Genomic DNA, 23,204 nt, shown 5'->3' with positions numbered 1-23,204 from the left:
ATCCATTGCTTCCCCTTTACCTATCCTGCTAATGACTACATTTTTTTCTTCTAGTAATATAGTTATTGTGTTTATTTCCTCCTTATTTTACATGTTGAAATTTTAGTAATTTTAGAATGTTATTTGTGTCTTCTACTGTGAAGGCTAATGCAGAATATTTATTCAACTCTGCCATTTCCAGGTTCCTCACTATTTCCCCAGGACATTCTCCAAGGGGCCTATGTTCACTTTGGCTTCTCTCTTGCTTTTCACATATTTAAAAGAAGCTATTGCTGTCCATCTTGCAAGTTTACGTTCAAAGTTTATCTTCCTCTAATTATTTATTTGGTTGTTCTTTGTTGCTTAAAACTTTCTCAGATCTGGGTTTACTATTAATTTTTGCCAAATTGTGTTTTCTTCCTTTCAAGTTTGATACTAACCTTAACTTCCATGGTTAACTATGATAGGCTTATAATCTTCCTAGAAACCTTCTTCACTGGGGTATAGCTTTGCTTTGAGCCATGAAATAATTTTCTTACATGTCTGCCGTTTTTCCTCAATCATCTTTGCTGCAAAACTCCTTCAGGCAGCTCTGCCCTCATTCCATTGTAATTGCCCTTATCTAAGCTCAGCTCAGTTGCTGCAGACCCAAATTCCTTCTTCTCAAACTGAATGCAAAATTCATGCATTCAATACACTTAAATACAATACAAGCCAACTGACAATCCTAAATTGTTGAGGTAAAAACAATGACTGCAGATGCTGGAAACCAGATTCTGGATTAGTGGTGCTGGAAGAGCACAGCAGTTAAAGCAGAATCCAAATAGCAGCGAAATCGACTTTTTGGGCAAAAGCCCTTCATCAGGAATAAAGATAGTGAGCCTGAAGCGTGGAGAGATAAGCTAGAGGAGGGTGGGGGTGGGGAGAAAGTAGCATAGAGTACGATGGGTGAGTGGGGGAGGGGATGAAGGTGATAGGTCAGGGAGGAGAGGGTGGAGTGGATAGGTGGAAAAGGAGATAGTCACGGGGACAGTGCTGAGCTGGAAGTTTGGAACTAGGGTGAGGTGGGGGAAGGGGAAATGAGGAAACTGTTGAAGTCCACATTGATGCCCTGGGGTTGAAGTGTTTCGAGGCGGAAGATGAGGCGTTCTTCCTCCAGGCGTCTGGTGGTGAGGGAGCGGCGGTGAAGAAGGCCCAGGACCCCCATGTCCTCGGCAGAGTGGGAGGGGGAGTTGAAATATTGGGCCACAGGGCGGTGTGGTTGATTGCTGTGGGTGTCATCTCCAGCACCACTAATCCAGAATCCTAAATTGTTGTCTGTGTTTCTTTGCACACCTGGGTCTATTTAGCAAATGTCCAATGGGAAAAACACATCTAATGTCCAACACTGCATTTTAGTTTTACGAGCATGGGCTGATTGGGTACAATCAATACCTTACTTGCTACATAGAAGCAAATGGTACTTGCTGTTTGATACAATCCGACAGTCTGTTTTGGCTTATCATTTATAGCTTCTTCAGCACTTCTTCACCTTCATGTTCAAGAGTATGAATGATAACTATTTTAAAAAACTACAGAACTGACTACTAATTGGTATATTTATTAATCTGCTGGCAATGCAAAACTTGAACTGAATGGGAGGAAAATAGCTTCAATAATTAGTGGATCTAGCAAAGTTTGAAACTTCTTCTCTTCCCCCCCTCCCCCCACCACCACCGAATAGTATATTTTGGAACAAGCTTTCATCATTAACTCACAAAATTCTGTCATCATTTCATGTCTCAACCCTCAGCTCAATTTGTAACCCAGATAAAAGCTTCTGGATAATGCAACCTCAGCAAAATATGCTGAACTGCAATATTACAATGCTTAGAGTGCACATTCCTATTAAAAGCTTTCTTGCCGCTTTGTGGACTTCCAAGATCCATGCATGGCAGTAATGTCTGGAATCGAAGGTCAATTCATCTGCACTCCAATTGCAGTGCATGGACCGTCCAAGCAGCTTTGCAACCTTGCAATCACACAGTGCTCTTACTCAAGTCACAAGGTTCCAGTTTCAAAGTTGGATGCTGCCTGAACTGCTGTGCTCTTCCAGTACCACTAATCCAGTATCCAGGTTCAAAGTCCCAATCCAGAATTTGAATAGAAAAATCGAGTACAATACTTGAGTGCTGCACTGTCAGAGTTGCCACCTTGCAGATTAGATGTTAACCAAGGTGGTCCAATTGCCTGTTTAGATGGATTTAAAAGATACCATAGCACTACTTTAAAGGAGAGCAGGGGAGCTTTAGTGTCTTGGCCAATATTTATCTTTCAATTATCATAACAGCAGATTATCTGGTTATACAGTTTGTTGGGACTATCTATGCACATATTTACTGTTCTGTTTCCTATACTGAAAAGCATTTAATTAACTGCAAGTTATACAAAAATGTTACCTCTTTTGAAATTTCCAAGTGCTTCTCAGCAAACTGTACAGCTTGTTCATGATTTCCTAGTGCAGTGTAAGCATTTCCTAAACTCCAACAAGCTCTCCCTTCACCAATCCTAAAATTCAAAAGAAGAACAGAGTTAACGATGTTAGTTCATATTATTTGATTTTTTTCCTTTAATTGCAAGTGCTATTATTTCTTAAACAAGGAATATATACCTCTGGAAGTTGTCTGGGCTATAATCAGAACATGTTAACAAATGGATTTCTGTATATATTTATAAAACAATGTCACCTTGCAAAAAGTGGAATACATATAAAATGTGTATTTGAAAAAGACTAAACAAGTACTCTGATGAAACAGAGGAATACTTCATTTAAAAAAACTTTGTTTGTTACGAATACTGCACTGTACATGGGGTATGCGGGTGAGGAGATAGAGTTAGTACTTTGCATAAATGCTAGATTTCAATTACTGGGCCACATATTTATAATATTAGTTGGGGGAAAAAAAAAGACATTTTTTTGGTGCAGATCTTATAATAGCCATGCAAAGTCTTTTAATTAAGATTTCTGAAAACATGGAGGACAGTGTAGAACTTCAAAATGATATAAGAGAAGTTGGAGGAGTGAGCGAATAAATACCAGATGAAGCTCAATGCAGAGAAATGTGAGATAATGCAGTTTGATGGGGGACAAACTGCACTACACTAAAGGCACTACCTTTATTCCTGACATGGACAAAAAGTACAAAACAAGACTATAATCCTAAACAGGGCAGCATGGTGGCTCAGTGGTGAGCACTGCTGCCTCACAGTGCCAGGGACCCAAGTTCAATTCCAGCCTCGGTCGACTCTTCTCCCAGTGCCTGCATGGGTTTCCTCACACAATCCAAAGACGTGCAGGTCAGGTGAATTGGCCATGCTAAATTGCCCATAGTGTAGGTTATTAGTCAGAGGTAAATATAGAGTAGGGGAATGGGTCTGGGTGAATTACTCTTCATAGGGTCAGTGTGGACTTGTTGGACCGAAGGGCCTTTTTCCACATTGTAGGGATTCCAATTCTAATTCTAAAAAAAACAGCAGACGAACCTTGGAGTATACTGAAGGAGGCAGCACATATAGAGAGAGCAGTTAAATAAGCATACTGTACCCTTGGCTTTATTTATAGGGGCATAGAATATAACAAGGAGATGATGCTGAGAATGTAAAACACATTTGTTAGACTTCAATTGGAATACTGTTTACAGTTCTGGATACCACATTAGAGGAAGGATGCAAACGCATTGGGAAGAGTTCAGCACAGACTTACAAGAACTATTTCTACATCTGAGAAATCTACATTATGAGGATAGATTGGAGAGGCTGGGATTGCTCTTCTGGAGGGGAGAAAGGCTAAGAGATTATCAGACAGAAGTTTTCAAAATCATGAGGGGGCTGGATATAGAAGGTAGGGAGAAACTGTCCCCACTGGTACAAAGTATGAAGAATGAGAATGCACATATTTAAAGTGAATTGCAAAAGAAGCAAATTATTAGGAGAGTTTTTTCCACATAATAAGTGGCTTAGGTCTGGAAGCATAGTGCCTGGATGTGAAGTGGAGGCAGTTCAACTGAGGCATTCAAGAAGGCATTGAATGAACATCTGAATAGAAACAATATGCATGGGTATGAAGAGAAGACAGGATATAGGCAGTAATGCATGATGTCTTTTTGGAGAGGCGATACAGATACAATGGACCAAATGGCCTCCTATGCCATAACACTTCTATGATTCAGTCAGATAAAATCAAGTACAAATTTGCTCAGAATTTATTGCAGCATATCAATGAACAATAACCACCATTCTTGCTCATGGCCATTTAATTTCTATGATATTTTGCTCTGGACACTGCACGATAGAAATAGTGCAATGCCCTTGCTTAGGAAACTGAATGGTACTTGTACTTTTCGACCTCCTTAACCAGGCTGTAGGAATGTTTACTTATAATGTGATTAACAGAGTAAATAAGTGCAATGCTGAGGGAAAGCAAACAAGAAGAAAAATAGGATTGGAAAGGAGGAAAAAAAGGAAAGAAACAAAAAGGTTAGAAAAGCAACTCTACTACAATTAAAGCCTGAATTTAAAAAAGAAAGTGACTACACATTTAATACCTAACTTTCAGTACCCAGAGGTTGACTGGCAAAATTAGCACTTTACCACATTAAGAGGGCAACATCATGCATTCAATTGGAAGAAAAAGGTTAAGGCATAGAAATAAAGTATTCACCCATCATTCATCTGTCTGAAAAAATGTTAAGGATAATCTCCTTATCTAGCTGTTGGTTCTTAGGTATTCAATGTTTTTCTAAGATAATGAAAAGAATGAAAGACAGTTTTCATAGGCAAAAATAAAACTGCACAGCTTGAATGATGAAAGCTAGATTTTCAATTGTTTTAAATCCGATTTTCTAAACCAACCTGTTCAGAGATGTGATTACACACCTCTGGAACATGTCAGGTTTGAACCCTGACCTCTTAGACCAGGAGTAGGAACATACATCACAAGAGGGCCCTTGAAAGTTAGATTTTCACACTTAACCAGCAATTTCCCTAACCTGAAGCTGCAATAACAATAAGTAACATTAGTCTCACCACTATTTCTTATAGAATAAAACAAAGACTGCAAATTCTGAAGATCTGAAACAAGAATAGACATGCTGGATTCTGATAAAGTGTCACCAGATTGAAACACTAACTCTGTTTTCTTCCCATACTTGCTGCCAGACATGTGGAGTTTTGCTAGCAATTTCTGTTTTAATTTTATTATTTCTGTTAGGCTGGCTTTCTTCAGATAGATAAGCATTATTCTCATTATGAACATCTGTCAATAAGGCTTAATTTCTTACTATAAGAGATGCTTGCAAACTAAATGTAGTACTACAATGAACATTTCTTCACATACTGGAATGAATATATTGTGGATTATGATTTGTGGTAACAGCCATAAACTAGATCTTAGAGATTAAAGCAATTAAAAATAACTTTACCTATCTGCAAGTTCTTGTGCTATCATAAGATGTTTCAAATGATATTCAATGGCTTTTCCGTAGTCTTGAAGAAGAGTATAAGTGTTTCCAAGGCTGTAACAAGCTTGTGCTTCAACTGCCCTGTCCTTTAGCTGCCTAGCAAGATGTAACGTTCTCCTGAATCAGTAAAGCACAAGTATTTTAAAACAAACATTTTAAAATGTCACACAACATTGAAATATTTTGTTCCATTTCAAAAGAAATAGGAATTGACAGGCCGTTAGCCTCTGTCAAGATCACACTCATTAAAACATAATTTGTTATCATGGTCATACGTTGATTTCACCTTGTGGTGTGGGACCAAGACATACAGACTAATCTTTTAATGAAAAGGCCTGGATTTAAACTCTGGTCCGTATATAGCTAAGTGACCATGCCATGCAATTTAAGCATGCATTGGTCCTTGCATTGCTATTTTGAAGAGAGGGGAAAAAGAAAGTCCTGCAACTACTTATCATCTGTGGATTATGCACAAGTGAATTTTAGTCAAGTACCAGACCATATAGTCAAGACACATGAATTTGATCAGGGTACAGGTTTGATCATTGAACTATGCCAAGCTAACGGACTTCAAACCAGAGCAAGAAACAGTCATTCAAAATAGCCATGATAATGTGGACCATGTCTTATTGGTCTGAGTTTACACATGAATGGTCACTTAAGGCCAAAGCTCCTCAAAATTGTTGAAATCGTGGCTTTCAAACAAACTTTTCTCACGGTCTTTAACTTACTTGATTTCAAAACAAATGATAAAAAGGTTTTCATATGCAAATAATGCTCACTTGTAATATTCAGCCGCCAATGCAAATTCACCAAGAAACACATAGGCATTTCCCAGATTACTACTCGCTCTCCTTTCAGCTGATTTGTCTCCAAACTCCTTTGCAATCTCTAAGCGCTAAAAAGCATGAAATGAGTTAAAATCAAGCAGAATATCAAAGTAGTCAACTTAAATATTTATAGAACTGTAGTGTACACTGCACAGTAAGCTGAACTTGCAGGTTACAGTTTTATTTACTGCAATATTTGACAGAGCAAAAACATAGCCCCTTTAAAACTAAATTAAAGGCATCTAGCTGCTTGAAATGCACAGTCTACATACATAAGATTGCATTTAAAATTTCAAATGATTAAAGAATCCAAATATATCTATGTAAGGCACAATTTAAACACAAAACACTAACTATAAATATTCATTTATGGTTTGATAGCATCATCCCTTCTTCAAGTTCATAATTTGATATTTTCATAAATTGGCTTTGACAGAAGTTCATAGTTAAAAGGAATGGCATGAGTTGCACTTGTGTAGTTGATTCGCATAACTCTTACAATATAATCAGTCAGTTAGTAGGCAAAACCAATAGAAGGAAACTTCCATTTCCTGCAGTTTAAAAACAAGGTTTTTAAATCTGGTGACAATTTAACATGGAGAATAATATACTTCAAATCCACAGGTCATGCAAACATAAACACAATATGCAAATTATCTCTCAACATCTGTAGAAGCATTGTGAACTGTGACAGACATGAACAGGCAAAAAAAAGCCAAAAAAGATTTACAAGCACACAATAAGAGTTTATGCCTTACAGATAGTTACAGCAGGATCTAGTGGCTTCAGATCCATGCCTATAGTAAGTAAATAAAGAACTAATACATTGTGGCTTCACTTTCCAACAGGGCACAAAATATTAATCCAAGAAAATCCAGATTACTGTATCCTGCCTTCTAACTATAGAGAACATTACAAAATTACGTAATTTTAATAAATTTGCATCTCCATGTAAATATTCTGAAATTAAGATTGGGTTAAATATAGATGTTTGCTATTTCATACCTCTTTGTGGGATTTCACTGCTTTTCTGAAGTTCCTCAAAAGATAATGTGTATTTCCTAGATTTCCATAAGCACGCCCCTGAGCTGCTCGGTCTCCCAGCTCCTTTACAATTACTAAATTTGCCCTATGAATGAAATTATTACCAGTAAATAGAACTGATCTTTGATGGTTAGTTCAGATTGTAATTTAACAATGTAAGAATTAATTCAGTTAAGAAATATAAAATAGTTGATAATGATCACTGCTCATATCTATGTCTATGCAAACCCTTTGTGAAAATCAGGAGTACCAGAATCAAATCTGTACATCTACCACTTAAAAGCACAAATTAGTGGCTAATGGATTTGGTGTAAGACTATGTTCCTTTTTACAAAATAGTGTGGGCACTTTTATTTAAAATATGTGTATAGTCTCTTTAAAAATTATTTGCACCACCTCACATTATGTCAAAGTGGTCAACACACTGCACAGGTACTTCAGGTTCCCGCACAGTCTAGAAGAAACACTGGCTGGAATCCTTTGTACAGATATCCCAAGCTCTTCATTCCTTTCCAGGAACAAACTAGTAAAACTGGATAGAGGATTTTTCTTTTAAGGTTGATCAAAATTCTCCAGAAGATTATATGATGTCAAACAGAAAACATATTTTACCCACCATGAACAAAGTTCATCAGAAAACAATAGAAAAAAAGCCCTGGGCACATTAACCAGATCTAATCCCTCCATATTCCACCGCACACCCTAAAGACATGGAACCATAAATCAAGATGTTAGGAATCCAGAGGTTTATCATTTTTCTTTCTTTAATTTTTAGCTAGCTCTCATCAGAATTAGTAAATCTGCCTCCCAATGCCTCATCCTTACTATCAGAACTAATACTTACAATTGCACACAGACGTGAATCTTTACCAAAAGGCATATGTTATGGAGCAGCTTAGCACTACAACAAAAAACAAACTGTGCCTATGTATCTAACAGAGACCATCACAAACTGAAATGTTGCTCCTAAAAATTATGCTTTGTGTCAACGGCCAATTATCAATTCAAATAGTGTTCCCAAATTGCCCAAATGGCAATATCTGACAAATTTGCCTTAAAACAAGAAATAAGTGTCTCCAAATGAAGTATCTGTATATTTGACAGGCATAAAGTGCCTTCAGCAACATGGTTGACCAACTGTTATCAACAAATCGATTAAAACAGAACTAAAAAGCCTGCTTCGGCATTTAAGTGAAACAATAGTGCCTTTGAGAAGGGATTATTCCAAAAGGGAGCATTGCCTGAACAAGTTACAAGGAGTGCAGAGACAGCCTTGATAAGGAAAATTCAAGGAAAAACAGTTCAAAGATTTGTAACAAAGACAGATGAAATAATGGAATTGTGCTTCATGGAAGGAACTGAAGGTTCATTAAACTATGACAAGTAATTAATTCCAATCTCATTAAAGAAAAGGATGTTGTTCCATAGGCGAACAGCATTAGTTAAGCATCATGCAGCCATAGAAACAGCAGCTAAAGTTATTTCGCAGAAATGAGCTGTTCCTTTGAAATGATTTACAATATTAAGAAATAGATTCTAGTTAAAGAATTTTCAAATAATCACAGAGATAGATTTCAATGTAATTATAGACACACACATATAACCAAAGTATAATAAAAACATTAGGGGATGACATTAAAGAGATGCCTGGCACACCACATCTCATTTGTTAAAGAGTGCTAACAGTAGATGTAATTATAAAACTTTACAATGGAAATTAATATTACAGCCAACTTTTTTATACAAGATGAGTAATAGAATTTGATAAAGATGAAATACAATGAACAATAGAATTCAAGCAATAAAAAGAGATAAGAAAGCCAGGGACATGCCGAAAGGAGAACAGCCAGTAACTCTGAATGCAAATTAGTAGACTACATCGAACAATCCCAAGGCCTAGAGATTACATTATCTGTTCGGCATCATAAAACCTAGGGAGTCCATAGGAGTGTTCATCATTTATCAATAATTTCACAGGCTTGGTCATATTGAGAAATGGGGAGGGCACAGTAACCACATTATATGTGATCATTGTTACACAAAATGTATAAGAATACTGTTTTTTCACTTTAAAAACCAGAGTTTATCATTGATTTCTCTTCTGATCTGACTCATAGATTAAGGGAACGAATGGGTTCTTATGTCAAGGCCAGATTTGGAGAAGATCTTTGATCCTCTCCCTGCATTAACTGGATGTTATAGACAATAGACAGTAGATGCAGGAGTAGGCCATTCTGCCCTTCGAGTCTGCACCACCATTCAATATGATCATGGCTGATCATCCTTAATTAGTATCCTGTTCCTGCCTTATCTCCATAACCCTTGATTCCACTATCTTTGAGAGCTCTATCCAACTCTTTCTTAAATGAATCCAGAGACTGGGCCTCCACTGCCCTCTGGGGCAGAGCATTCCACACAGCCACCACTCTCTGGGTGAAGAAGTGTCTCCTCATCTCTGTCCTAAATGGTCTACCCTGTATTTTTAAGCTGTGTCCTCTGGTTCGGCACTCACCCATCAGCGGAAACATGTTTCCTGCCTCCAGAGTGTTCAATCCTTTAATAATCTTATATGTCCCCTCTCAGTCTTCTAAACTCAAGGGTATACAAGCCCAGTCACTCCAGTCTTTCAGCATAAGATAGTCCCGCCATTCCAGGAATTGACCTCGTGAACCTACGCTGCACTCCCTCAATAGCCAGAATGTCTTTCCTCAAATTTGGAGACCAGAACTGCACACAGTACTCCAGGTGTGGTCTCACCATGGCCCTGTACAGCTGCAGAAGAACCTCTTTGCTTCTATACTCAATCCCTCTTGTTATGAAGGTCAGCATGCTATTAGCCTTCATCACTATCTGCTGTACCTGCATGCTTACCTTCATTGACTGGTGTACAAGAACATCCAGATCTCTTTGCATTGCCCCTTTACCTAAATTGATTCCATTTAGGTAGTAATCTGCCTTCCTGTTCTTGCCACCAAAGTGGATAACCATACATTTATCCACATTAAACTTCATCTGCCATGCACCTGACCACTCACCTAATCTGTCCAGGTCATCCTGTAATCTCCTAACATCCTCCTCACATTTCACCCTGCCACCCAGCTTAGTATCATCAGCAAATTTGCTAATGTTATTACTAATACCATCTTCTATATCATTAACATATATTGTAAAAAGCTGTGGTCCCAGCACTGATCCCTGCGGTACCCCACTGGTCACTGCCTGCCATTCCGAAATGGAGCCGTTTATCATTACTCTTTGTTTCCTAACAGCCAACCAACTTTCAATCCAAGTTAGTACTTTGCCCCCAATACCATGCACCCTAATTTTGCTCACTAACCTCCTAAGTGGGACTTTATCAAAAGCTTTCTGTAAGTCCAGGTACACTACATCTACTGGATCTCCCTCGTCCATCTTCAGAGTTACATCCTCAAAAAATTCCAGAAGTTTAGTCAAGCATGATTGCCCTTTCATAAATCCATGCTGACTCTGACCGATCCTGTTACTACTATCCAGATGTGTTGTAATTTCATCCTTTATAATAGATTCCAGCATCTTTCCCACCACTGAGGTCAGACTAACTGGTCTATAATTTCCTGTTTTCTCTCTCCCACCTTTCTTAAAAAGTGGTACAACATTAGCTACCCTCCAATCTGCAGGAACTGATCCCGATTCTATCGAACTCTGGAAAATAATCACCAACGCATCCACGATTTCCCGAGCCACCTCCTTCAGTTCCCTGGGATGTAGACCATCAGGCCCCGGGGACTTATCAACCTTCAGACCTAACAGTCTCTCCAACACCAATTCCTGGCAAATATAAATTCGCTTAAGTTCAGGTCCTTCAGTCACTGTTACCTCAGGGAGATTGCTTGTGTCTTCCCCAGTGAACACAGATCTGAAGTACCAATTCAATTCTTCTGCCATTTCTTTGTTCCCTGTAATATATTCCCCTGTTTCTGTCTTCAAGGGCCCAATTTTAGTCTTAACCATTTTTTTGCCTTTCACATACCTGAAAAAAGCTTTTACTATCCTCCTTTATATTTTTGGCCAGTTTATCTTCATACCTCATTTCTTCTCTGCGTATTTCCTTCTTAGTAATCCTCTGTTGTTCTTTAAAAGCTTCCCAGTCCTCCGTTTTCCCACTTATCTTTGCTATGTTATACTTTTTCTCTTTTAACTTTATATGTTTCTTAACTTCCCTAGTCAGCCACGGCCACCCATGCCTCCTCCTAGGATCTTTCTTCCTTTTTGGAATGAACTGATCCTGCATCTTCTGCATTATACCCAGAAATGTCCGCCATTGTCCCTCCACTGTCATCCCTGCTAAGGTATTGCACCATTGCCACTGTCATCTGTCCTAAAGTATTGCACCATGTTGCTTGAATAAAGTCTGCCACATGTCTGATTCCTGCCTGCCTCCTAAGACATTGTCCCTAGTCAGGGGTTACACTTTCATAGTATTTATGTGACAAATTGAGTTCACAAACAAGCTTGATTAAAAAGCATAAATACTGCCAATGCTGGAATTCGGAAACAAACACAGACATTACTAGAAATTCAGCAGGTCTGGCAGCATCCCTGGAGAGAAAATATATGTTGACATTTAGAGTCCGGTAAGACTGTTCTAAAATGGAAACTTCACAGTGCTTTTGTACAGAGGTATCTGGGTGCTCTAGTGCATGAATTACAGGTACAGCAGGTAATAAGGGAGGCAACTGAATTTTGGCATTTATTGCTTAAAGAATAAAGTAGAAAAGTAGAAAAAAGTGTTGCTGCAACTGTCCAAAGCATTTGTGAGACTGTATCGGTAATGACAGTTTTGGTCCCCTTACACAAGTAGGGACTCAGAGGTGATTCACTAGATTGATTCCAGAGATGAGTGGTTTGTCTTGAGAGAGTGAGCAGGTTAGACTTGCATTCTCTAGAGTTTAGAAGAATGACTTGAGATCTAATTGAGGTATACAAGATGCTATTGAGTAAAGGGGATTGACTAAGTAGACATAGAAAGGAAGTTTCTTCTTATCAGACAATCTAGAGTGACAGGTCATAGTTTTAGCATTGAGCAGCAGATTTAAATCAGAGGAGAAATTAATGCTCTCAAAGGGTAATGAATCTGTGGAATTCACTACCCTGGAGTGCAAAAATGCCAGGTCATCAAACATAGGACAGTACAGCACAGTACAGGTCCTTCGGCCCTTGATGTTGCACCAACCTTTAAAACCAATCTAAAGCTCATCTAACCTACACTATTCCATTATCATCCATATGTTTATCCAATAGCCATTTAAGTGCCCTTAATGTTGGAATGCCCACTACTATAGCAGACAGGGCATTCCACTCCCTTACTAGTCTGAGTAAAGAACCTACCTCTGACATCTGTCCTATAACTATCACCCCTCAATTTAAAGCTATGTCCCCTCGTGCTAGCCATCACCAACCAAAGAAAAAGGCTCTCACTATCCAACCTATCTAATCCTCTGATCATCCTGAATGCCTCTATAAAGTCACCTCGTAACCTTCTTCTCGCCAGCGAAAACAGGCTCAAATCTCTCAGCCTTTCATCATAAGGCCTTCTCTCCATACCAGACAACATCCTGGTAATTCTCCTCTGCATTCTTTCCATTGCTTCCACATCCTTCCTGTAATGCAGCGACCAGAACTGTATGCAATGCTCTAGGTGCTGCTGCACCAGAGTTTTGTACAACTGCAACATGACCTCATGGCTCCTAAACTCAATCCCTATATCAATAAAAGCTAACACACTGTTTGCCTTCTTAACAACCCTATCAACCTGGGTGGCAACTTTCAGGGATCTATGCACATGAACACCGAGATCTCTCTGCTCATCCACACTACCAAGAATCTTACCATTAGCCCAGTGTTCTGTATTCCTGTTATTCCTTCCAAAGTGAATGACCTCACACATTTCTACATTAAACTCCATTTACCACCTCCCAGCCCAGCAGCTTATCTATGTCCCTGTGTAACCTGCAACATCCTTCTACACTGTCCACAATTCCACCAACTTTAGATTCATCCACAAATTTACTAACCTATCCTTCTACGCTCTCATCCAGGGCATTTATAAAAATGACAAACAGCAGTGACTCAAAACAGATCCTTGCAGCACCGCACTAGTAACTGAACTCCAGCATGAACATTTCCCATCAACCACCACACTCTGTCTTCTTACAGCTCGCTAATTTCTGATCCAAACCGCTAAATCACCCTCAGTCCCATGCCTCTGTATTTTCTTCAGTAGACTACCGTGGGGAACCTTATCAAATGCTTTATTAAAATCCATATATACCACATCAACTGCTTTATCCTTATCTACCTGTTTGGTCATCTTCGCAAAGAACTCAATAAGGTTTGTGAGGCACAACCTACCCTTCACAAAACAGTGTTGACTATCTCTAATCAAATTACTCCTTTCGAGATGATTATAAATCCTCTCTTATAACCTTTTCAAAAACTTTACCTACAACTGAAGGAAGGCTCACAGGTCTATCATTACCAGAGCTGTCTCTACTCCCCTTCTTGAGCAAGGGGACAACATTTGCTATCTTCCGGTCTTTTGGCACTATTCCTGCAGACAATGACAACATAAATATCAAAGCCAAAGGCTCTAAACTAGCTTCCCAGAGAATCTTAGGATAAATCCCATCCAGCCCATGTGACTTATCTATTTTCACACTTTCCAGAATTGCCTACACCTCTTTCTTCCTTATGAACCTCAATCCCGGCAAATCTAATAGCCCGTACATCTCAGTATTCTCCTCGACAACATTGTCTTTTTCCAGTGTGAATAATGATGAAAAAAATGTTCATTTAGCGTCTCTCCTACCTCTCTGTACTCCGTGCACAACTTCCCACTACTGTCCTTGACTGGCCCTAATCTTACCCTGGTCATTCTTTTATTCCTGACATACCTATAGAAAGCTTCAAGGTTGTTCTTAATTCTACCTGCCAATGACTTCTCATGTCCCCTCCTGGCTCTCCTTAGCTCTCTCTTTAGGTCCAGACTGGCTAACCTGTAACTCTCAAGCATCCTAACTGAGATTTCACATTGCATCTTTACATAAGTCTCCTTCTTCCTCATGACAAGAGATTCAACTTTCTTTAGTAAACCACGGTTTCCTCGCTCAACCACTTCCTCTCTGCCTGACAGGTACATTCTTATTAAGGACACACAGCAGCTGTTCCTTGAACAAACTTCATATTTCAATTGTGCCCATCCTCTTCACTTTCCTTCCTCAACCTATGCACATAAATCTTACCTAATTGCATCATAATTGCCTTGCCCCCAGTTGTAACTCTTGCCTTGCAGTATATTCCCATCACTTTTCATGACTAAAGTAAACGTAACTGAATTGTGGTCACTATCACCAGTGCTCAGCTACCTCTAAATTTAACACCTGGCCTGGTTCATTACCCAGTACCAAATCCAATGTGGCCTCGCCTCTTGTTGGCCTATCTACATACTGTGTTAAGAAGTCCTCCTGTACACATTGGACAAAAACTGACCCATCTAAAGTACTCAAACTATAGTGCTTCCTGTTAATATTTGGAAAGTTAAAGACCCCATAACAACTACCCTGTTACTTTTACTCCTATCCACAATCATCTTTGCAAGCTTTCCTCTACATCTCTGGAACTTTTTAGAGGCCTGTAAAAAACTCCCAATACTGCGACCTCTCCTTTCCTGTTTCTAACCTCAACCCATGCTACCTCAGTAGATGAGTCCTCATCAAAAGTTATTTCTGGTACCGTAATACTGTCCTTGACTAACAATGCCACACCTCCCCTTCTTATACCACCTTCCCTGATCTTACTGAAACATCCAAACCCCGGAATCTGCAACAACCATTCCTGTTCCTGCTCTATCCATGTCTTCAAAATGGCCACAATATCAAAATCCCAGGTACCAACCCATGCACCTGGCATTGAAGTATACACACTTCAAACCACTTTCCTGCCTGCCAGCAAACTGAGTAAATTTAAGGAGGAAATAATAGATACAGTTGTAATTACTGATAGGTTATTGGGAGTGGCAGCAAAGTGGAGTAGAGGGTGACATGTGATCAATCGTGGTCAGATTGAAGGGCAAAGCAGATTCAAGGGGCTGAATTCCTGATCCTAGCTCTTATATTTTTCAGAAAGAACAAATAACAAACAAGCTGATCATGCTCACTAAACCAAAGGTTAGCCATCAAGCAGTCTTTCATGTTCAAGTTTATTCAGTAGCCTAATATTTTTATTGTCCCAGTTACTTTGTTCCTCTTCTTAAGCAAGATATTATGCTAGACAAAAAAAATAAAATGCTGATTTCTATACAAAAATACTTTCCTTAGTAAGAGGAGATGCACAAGGAATATGAATTTCTGAAGTGGTAGTTTAGCAAAAAAAATTTGAACTACTGCCAAAGATCGGAAACAGAATCCATCACAGCTTTTAAGGTGGCAGGCACATTTCGATAAACAAGTAACTCACTCAGAAAACTGTCACGCAACAATAGACCAAATGGTTTCTTTTACTATTTTAATGTTTTATATTTTATTGAAAGAAACTACTCACTCATAGTAGTCTGAAGCTTTTTGTAAAACCACAATCACCTCTTCTGGAAAGTCACCTGGATTCTGAGTTTCTGCACAAGCCAGACTTTTGCCTTTAGCATGGTATGCATTACCAAGGTTGTAAAGTGCCCTTGCTTCACCCACCTGTTTTTTAAAAACACAAAGTCAAAATAAAAATTGTATGAAGAAAACGAATTACTCAAAAGATTAATAAAAGTCTACAGTGCAAATGATTTCTTAAAATTCTAACAAAGTTACCATTCAACTTAACAAGTTAGTGGTTTTATTTTCAAATTTTATGATTTCTTAGAAAAGCTACAGTAATGTCAATGGACTGTAAAAGTTTCTGTAGGTATGGAGAAAGGAAACATTTGGCCAAAATGTGTGTGTCCCCATTACAGAGCCAGGAAAATGTATAGAGTGTAATAGAGAAATGAGAGAACCAAAATGATTTTCTTTTGTCTAATTTTCACTTAGGAATATACAAGAAATTTCCCAGAGATCAGGTGGCTAAAAGATTTGAAGTAAATCAGCCTTGAGAGGATTGTAATAAGAAATTAAATGAGGCTGAAAGTTGGTAAATCCCAAGGACGGTATAGTCTACATCCCAGAGTACCGAAGGAGATGGCTAGAGGGATAGTCATTGGTAGTTATGTTCTAAATTTTTATAGATTGTGTAATAATTCTGGATTAGAAAATGGCAAATGTCATCCCACTATTTAAGAAGGGAGCGAGAGACAAACAAAAATGGGAATTATTGACCTCTTAACTTCTTAAGTTTTTACTTAAGAATAGGGAGAACATTAGAATCTATTACAAAGAATGGGATTAATTGGACACCTGAATGATAATGATCTGATAGGCACCATCAGCAAGGATTTGTGAATGGGAAATCACATTTGACAAACTTGTTGGAGTCTACAAAGGGAAGCCGATGGATGTGGCACAGTTACATCTTCAGAAAGCTTTTGATAAAGTCCTCCATAGCAGGCTGGTTAGAAAAATCAAAATATATGGAATAGGATATAATGTACTGTATTTAGCTAACAGACTTAAAACACAGAGTAGGAATAAATAGGTTATTCTCGATTGGTAGGCTCAGACTGGTAATGTACTGCAAGGATCAATACATGGGCCCCAGCTGTTTATATTATCAATGATTTGGAGATGGAGACCAAATGTAACATTTCCAAATTTGAGAATGATACAAAGCTAAGTGTGAACGTGCATTGAAAGGAAGATGTAAAGCAGTTTCAGTAGGATTTGGATTAACTTATTTAATGGACAACAAATGGTACATGTGAAAATGTGAAGTTATTCACTTCGGCAAAAAACAAAACAGATGTGCAGAACTGTTGGCAAGGGTCTTGTGGTGTCCCTACCTCAGAGATTGTGAAAATTCATCCCATAATTTTTTTTCTGTATAATAAGCTTACATTTCCTTATTAAGAACATCAGCAGTCTCATATATAGTATGCTCAATGACTGAAGAACGAATTGTAAAATTAAAACTCAATTATCTGGCAACCTCCCAGGTTTCATTTCAGGATCTGATCCAGCCAGTATTAGCTACCTTAAAAGGTGGGATCATAACAGTACTTCCATTAGATTTTGCATTCAAATGAATATCAGAAAACTAGATTAAGTAGCTGTCAACAAAAAATGAGTGCACATGGAATAGCAAGAAGTTTATTTACTTGGCAAATGAGTTTTGTTTATTTATTCATGGAATCTGGACATATCGAAAGACAAGCATTCCCAATCCTAACTATGTACAAGAGCCCCTTCTTCATCTGTAGTCTTTGTGATGTCTGTATATCCACAGTGCTGTTGGGGAGGGAGTTCCAGGACTTTGTTCCACTGACAGTAAAAGTGCAGTGATATACTTATTGGTTAAGCAGTATGAGACAGATAGTAAGCAGAACAGATATGTGCTCAAATTGGCAAGGTGCAACTAGTGGGCTTCCCAAGAATGTGTTTCCCTTGTCGGGGCAATCTAGAAAGACAAGATAAGGATATAGGTATAGTATACTTACACAAAGAGAGAGAATGGCAGATTTAAAACAGTGACAAGGAGGAAATAATCTTGGAATTCACTAACCCTGAGTGCAATGGATGCCAGGACACTGAACAAATGTATGTTTTTTAAAATAGTAATGGGTTTAAGGGTTATGAAAAGCAGGCAGGAAAGTGAAGTTGAGGCCAAGTTATTGGCCCTGATCATACTGAATTACAGAGCAGGCTTGAGAGGCTGAATTGCCTCCTCCTCCTTCTTATTTTCAACTTTCCATTCAATTTATAAAATTGTATAAATGGGAGTAATAGAGAACCAGATACCTAAGTTTGCTAAAGGCACTGACGTGATACTTATTACTGCATAATTACTTACTGTAAGTTAAAAAGGCATAAAGTTGCAAAAGGACAGTCATTGATCATCTGAAGTCCTTGGCGGGCAGGTTTTCATTCGGACAATTGATTATTCGGTAAATTGATTTGACGTTAAACAAAGGAAGCTGCATTGCCCATAATTGTGTTAAAACAGAATTTTTATTTCATTTGATCACTAAAAATCTGTGCAAACACTGCGTATCACTTAAAAATTAATGACATTTTACAACTCAGATCACTTTTTCTGAACCTGTACAATAAAAAGGAATTCATCAAAGTGGAGGTTGGTTATTATTTCCGAAGAAATTATCCAGCTGCTATTGCTTGAGGAAGTGCTGTCTCTTTTTTTGTTGCGAACAGTAACATTTGACGAAGATGCATCAGTTTAACGACATCAACTCCATCTTGTGCTTCGTACCACTCCATGAAAAGTCGCAAACTGTCATTAGCTTCATTAATGAATTCTGGAGGTGATGCCAGTATCAGAATTTCCTTGCTATCCACACCATTCATACATTCCTGCTGTTCCTCTGTGACTACGTTGACTATTTGATCATCGGTGAGTGTCTCTGTTCCAATTTCTTTTTCACAGTTCACCCAAGCATCAATCTCTATTTCTGCAAAGTCTTCTAAACCCAGCTGTCTGCAGTTTTCAGTGATGTCAGTGGTTTTGCTTTGCTCTGGATGGGTGTCCACTTCACTGGCATGGCTCCCAATATGCAAGCTATTGTACCAACAGTCTGCAATTGTTGATGGCATGATGCAGTCCCAAGATTCAATAATCATGAACAGAGCGTCCTTGACTGTGATTCCCTTAATGATTTCCTGCAGTCCTTTGTCAGCATTGTCTTCATCCAGGACGGCACGCAACATGTCATGGCGGTAATATTTTTTCATAATTGCAATGATTCCCTGATCAAGCGGCTGTAATCTTGAAGTGGTGTTGGGTAGTAAAAACAAACACTTGATAGCTCAGTCTGCTGAATGTAACTGGCTGCCTTTCACCGTGTGTGCCCCCACATTGTCAACAAGCAGAAGGGTGCATTGGTAGAGTCCTTTGCTTGCCAAATGTGACCCGACAGCGTGTACAAAATCTTCATGGAACCAGGTTGAGAAAAGTGGATATGTCATCCATGCTTATTATGTGCTCTGTACCTCATGGGAAACGAGTTCTAGTCACAGTTCATAAAGCAACGAGGATTAGCATATCGCCCAATGCAGACAAGCTGTAATTTATGAGTGCTGGTGGCATTGACACAGGAAAAAATAGTGAGCCAATCCTTCTGCACTTTATTCCCGACACCTGCTTTTCCGCGGTGGACCTAAGTGTTTTCTCTGGCAGTACACGCCAGAACAATCACATTCATCTGCATTGTATAATTGCTCAGGTTCATACTTTCCTTCATGAATGATGGATTGCAGTTTCAGTCTGTCATCTTCCACGGTGCTGTCATCCAGACTTCTGCTCTCCAAGAATGCTGAGCTGCCTAATACTGTGACGATGTTTGAAGCGCTGTAACCAGCCCAATGATACACTGTGATCAGACTCACCGGTGTGGAGAAATTCATGGAAACTGGAAGCTTTTTCCAGTATCATCAGGCCAGATACGGGAATTCCCTTTTCATGCTGCTGTGAAAACCACAAAAATACAGCTTGAACAATTTGCTCATCCTTTGCTGCTTTCATGGATTTTCTTTTCACAGCATTTGCAGTGTCACTTAGGCTGATGAATTTCTCAATTGCTGGTCTTGCTTTCTTGATGTCAGACACTGTCGCTATTCCAATGTTGTACTTCTGTGCAATTCTCACCACGGTCTAGGCACTGTAAAATCTCACTTTTCTGTTCAATTGTCACTGTGGTGTGCTTTCTCTTCACAGACATGGTAAGTACATACAACAAACTCGATCAGTTACACCAGATACGAACTCAGAAAAAAGTCGTAGAGGGAATGAAGACACCACTGACTTTGTCATGTATTTTAAAATCCTTCAGCATGTCAGTCATTTTCATGTGTTAAAATGCTTTCAATACTGCAACAATTAACTGACTAAAATTGTTGGACCAGTGTCATTAACACCTTATTTGCTGCAACGCTTGCACATCATTTTTTGTGCGAGTACCCCCTTGTTTTCCTCAGTTAAACTAAAGACCCGATCTTTGCACCATTGTTGGTTAAAATTATGTTAACACTTCTACAATTGACTGACTGAGATTTTTGCAGCAGTGTTATGAACACCTCTTTTATGCAATATTTGCAGATCTTCTTCAGTTCAGGTAACCCTCATTTACCCTATGCCACCAACAAAAGATGTGATGGCGACACCATTATCAGTAACACCACTTTGTTGTAATAGTTTCACAGGACCGTCAGATTCCGTTCGGATAATCCGATTTTCGGATAATTGGTATTCGGATAAACGAGTATCTACTGTATGCGCAACAGAAGGTATGGTTATCCACTTTACACCTAGAAAGTTAGATCAGACTATTTTCTGGATCGCAAGAGTTAAGAACTTCTAAAAAGAAGCTTGAGGTAAAAATAAGGAATGCTAAAAGATAGTGTACAAGTACAAAAATAAATCAATTTAATAAAATCTTGGCCTTTATCTGAAGGTAGCTAGGAGTTACATTACAGTTGTACAACATTTTGATTCAGTACTATGTAGAGCACTGAAATCCGATTTTGGGCACACCTCAAAAAGAATATAATGACCTCAGAAATATCTCACTATTCAACCAAAATTATACCGGCACTAAAAAGGTTTAATCAAGGGCATGTTGCATAAATTATTGCTTGAGTATTGAAAGGGTGATCTAACTGGATTGTTCATATAGCCGATACAGGGCTCTCTCTCTCTTCTGATGGAGAATCCAGAATAAAGATCATGGTCCTAAAATTAGAGCTAGGATGGGATGATGTCAAGGTGTTCTCATTTATATTAAGCATAGTAGAAATCTGGAGCTCTTCTCGACAAAGCAATTGAGATTAACAGATCTATGTGAGATAAAGATTATAGGAGTACAAGTCAAGCGTACTGTGTGAAGTTAAAATACAGATCAGCCATAATCTAACTGAATAATCAAATACATTCAAGATACTAAATTCAAGAGAAGGGGTTGAGAAGGAGAATCCTTCACAGTAATCTAAGCCAGTGCAGAGAATTTAACTCACACTGTTAGCATCATTCTGTGTTGCAAATCAGCCATCTAGTCAAACAAGCTAACTGACCCTGCTGAATAATCAGGGCCCACACATCATTAACAAAATAATATTATGGAATATGCTAAAGCAATTGATTACAAAAGCACACAAAAAAAAGGTTAGCAAGTGAACTACTACCAAGCACAATGAATTCTTCCTAACTATTACCTTATCACAGAGTTCCCTGGAAATGTCTAGATGTCTTTGACAGCAAACAACTGCTTCATCGAAGTGTCCTAAAACCTTGAAAGTATTGCCAAGGTTACCACTAGCTTTAGCTTCTCCCAGTCGATCACCAATTGTTCTGAAAAATTAAGCAAATGGTAATTTAAAACAAAAAGAAGCTAAGTTTTCTGCATCAAATCCTTTGATATTGATACATCTTTATGCTTTCTAAATCCATCTGTACTAACTATTCCCTTTGTTCTATGTATACTTTTGATTTTTGTCAGCATATAATATTTAATAAATCTGTAACTAACATTAATCAATTTTCAATGTGGAACTGATGCAGTTCATTAAACACATTTGATATCCTTTTCTGTTTTTCCTGCTTAAATGTCCTTGCCCAAACTAAATAACATTGGTTTCTGCAATACTGTATGTACTAGCAGGTCTTTGGAATTCAACTGGATTGAAATAAAGGCTGAAGTTTTGGGCAATTTCTTCTCTTTTCATATGTTGACAGGCTAAATATGTCCATTTATAATTTAGTATTTTGAACAAAATGGCTCATTTAGATCACAAAACTGAAACACGAATAGCTGATGTGGAAAAACAACACAGGCTTCCAAAAAAATTGCAATTGCCATTTCATGTTTATTTCACTTCAGCAATAGAAGATTCAAAACTTGAAACTTAGATAGGTTATGCTGGGTTTCATACAGTTTAAGTTTACAGCACAATATTGACTCAGTTTTCCAAGCTGAGCAGTCATTAAAATGTTGTTAACTTAAAACATAAATCACATTATGCATCAGATAAAAAGCATGATCTTAAATCTTCCCTTTTGATGGAAACTGGGTGCAGGTAAAATTAGAGTAGTAACTTACCTGTTCCACCAACAAAGATTTTTTTTTAAGCATATCTTTCAAGCAGAATATCTATTTAAAGGCACAATCACACTTTAAACTAGGTGGCTCGGGCTCTAATGGTATCAACAGGGCTCAAGTAAAGTTTTAACTCCATGTCTATGCAAGGAAAACATTGAGGGTATCTTGCCAGGCCAACTTCAAAACTAAAGTCAGCCTGGTACACCAAGTAATTTTAATTGTTCTTTCTATGGGAGCGAACAGGTGTAGTCTTCCAAGCCTCACCCCCTATGAAAACCTTGGGGCACCTAAGTCCTATTCTTTCCTTGCCATCATCAACCCATCAACTGCAATTATTTTCCCCCACTGACCCACTCCTAACCAGCTACTTGAAAGGGTCCTTTAGGTTTCTGGCAGCAGCCTCTTACTGCAGAAAATTCCACTTGCCTACAGGGTTCAGGTGGAAAACGGAAAGTAGGTATGCAGATGAATCTGGAGAATTAAAAACTCATCTTGTAAAACGCTGGATGTTTTAATGTTTATCTTGGTTTCCACCAGTAGTCAAAAAGGAAACTAAATTTAAGTTGAAAGAGTGGGGTAGATCAAATGTTTAATGGTTCACAGCAATATCTTAAAAGTGGAATCTATTGAAAT

General features: G+C 38.4%; 1 protein-coding gene across 3 annotated transcripts in view; it reads right to left on the bottom strand.

The window, feature by feature from the left end:
- LOC140479734 (G-protein-signaling modulator 2-like) overlaps positions 1–23,204 on the bottom strand; it is a 69,319-nt gene that overhangs the window by 16,563 nt on the left and 29,552 nt on the right. For all 3 annotated transcript variants that reach the window (XM_072573816.1, XM_072573817.1, XM_072573818.1), the window contains 6 exons: positions 21,688–21,823; positions 15,929–16,071; positions 7,313–7,436; positions 6,260–6,375; positions 5,439–5,594; positions 2,418–2,526 (listed from right to left, as the gene is read on the bottom strand). In XM_072573816.1, the coding sequence (XP_072429917.1) occupies positions 2,418–2,526; positions 5,439–5,594; positions 6,260–6,375; positions 7,313–7,436; positions 15,929–16,071; positions 21,688–21,823 (784 nt within the window). The remainder of the gene's footprint in view (positions 1–2,417; positions 2,527–5,438; positions 5,595–6,259; positions 6,376–7,312; positions 7,437–15,928; positions 16,072–21,687; positions 21,824–23,204) is intronic.

Source organism: Chiloscyllium punctatum, chromosome 7, assembly GCF_047496795.1.
Source record: "Chiloscyllium punctatum isolate Juve2018m chromosome 7, sChiPun1.3, whole genome shotgun sequence".
Classification (NCBI taxonomy): Eukaryota; Metazoa; Chordata; class Chondrichthyes; order Orectolobiformes; family Hemiscylliidae; genus Chiloscyllium; species Chiloscyllium punctatum.
Note: the sequence above shows the minus strand (reverse complement) of the source record. Positions and strands in the feature narration are given on the sequence as shown.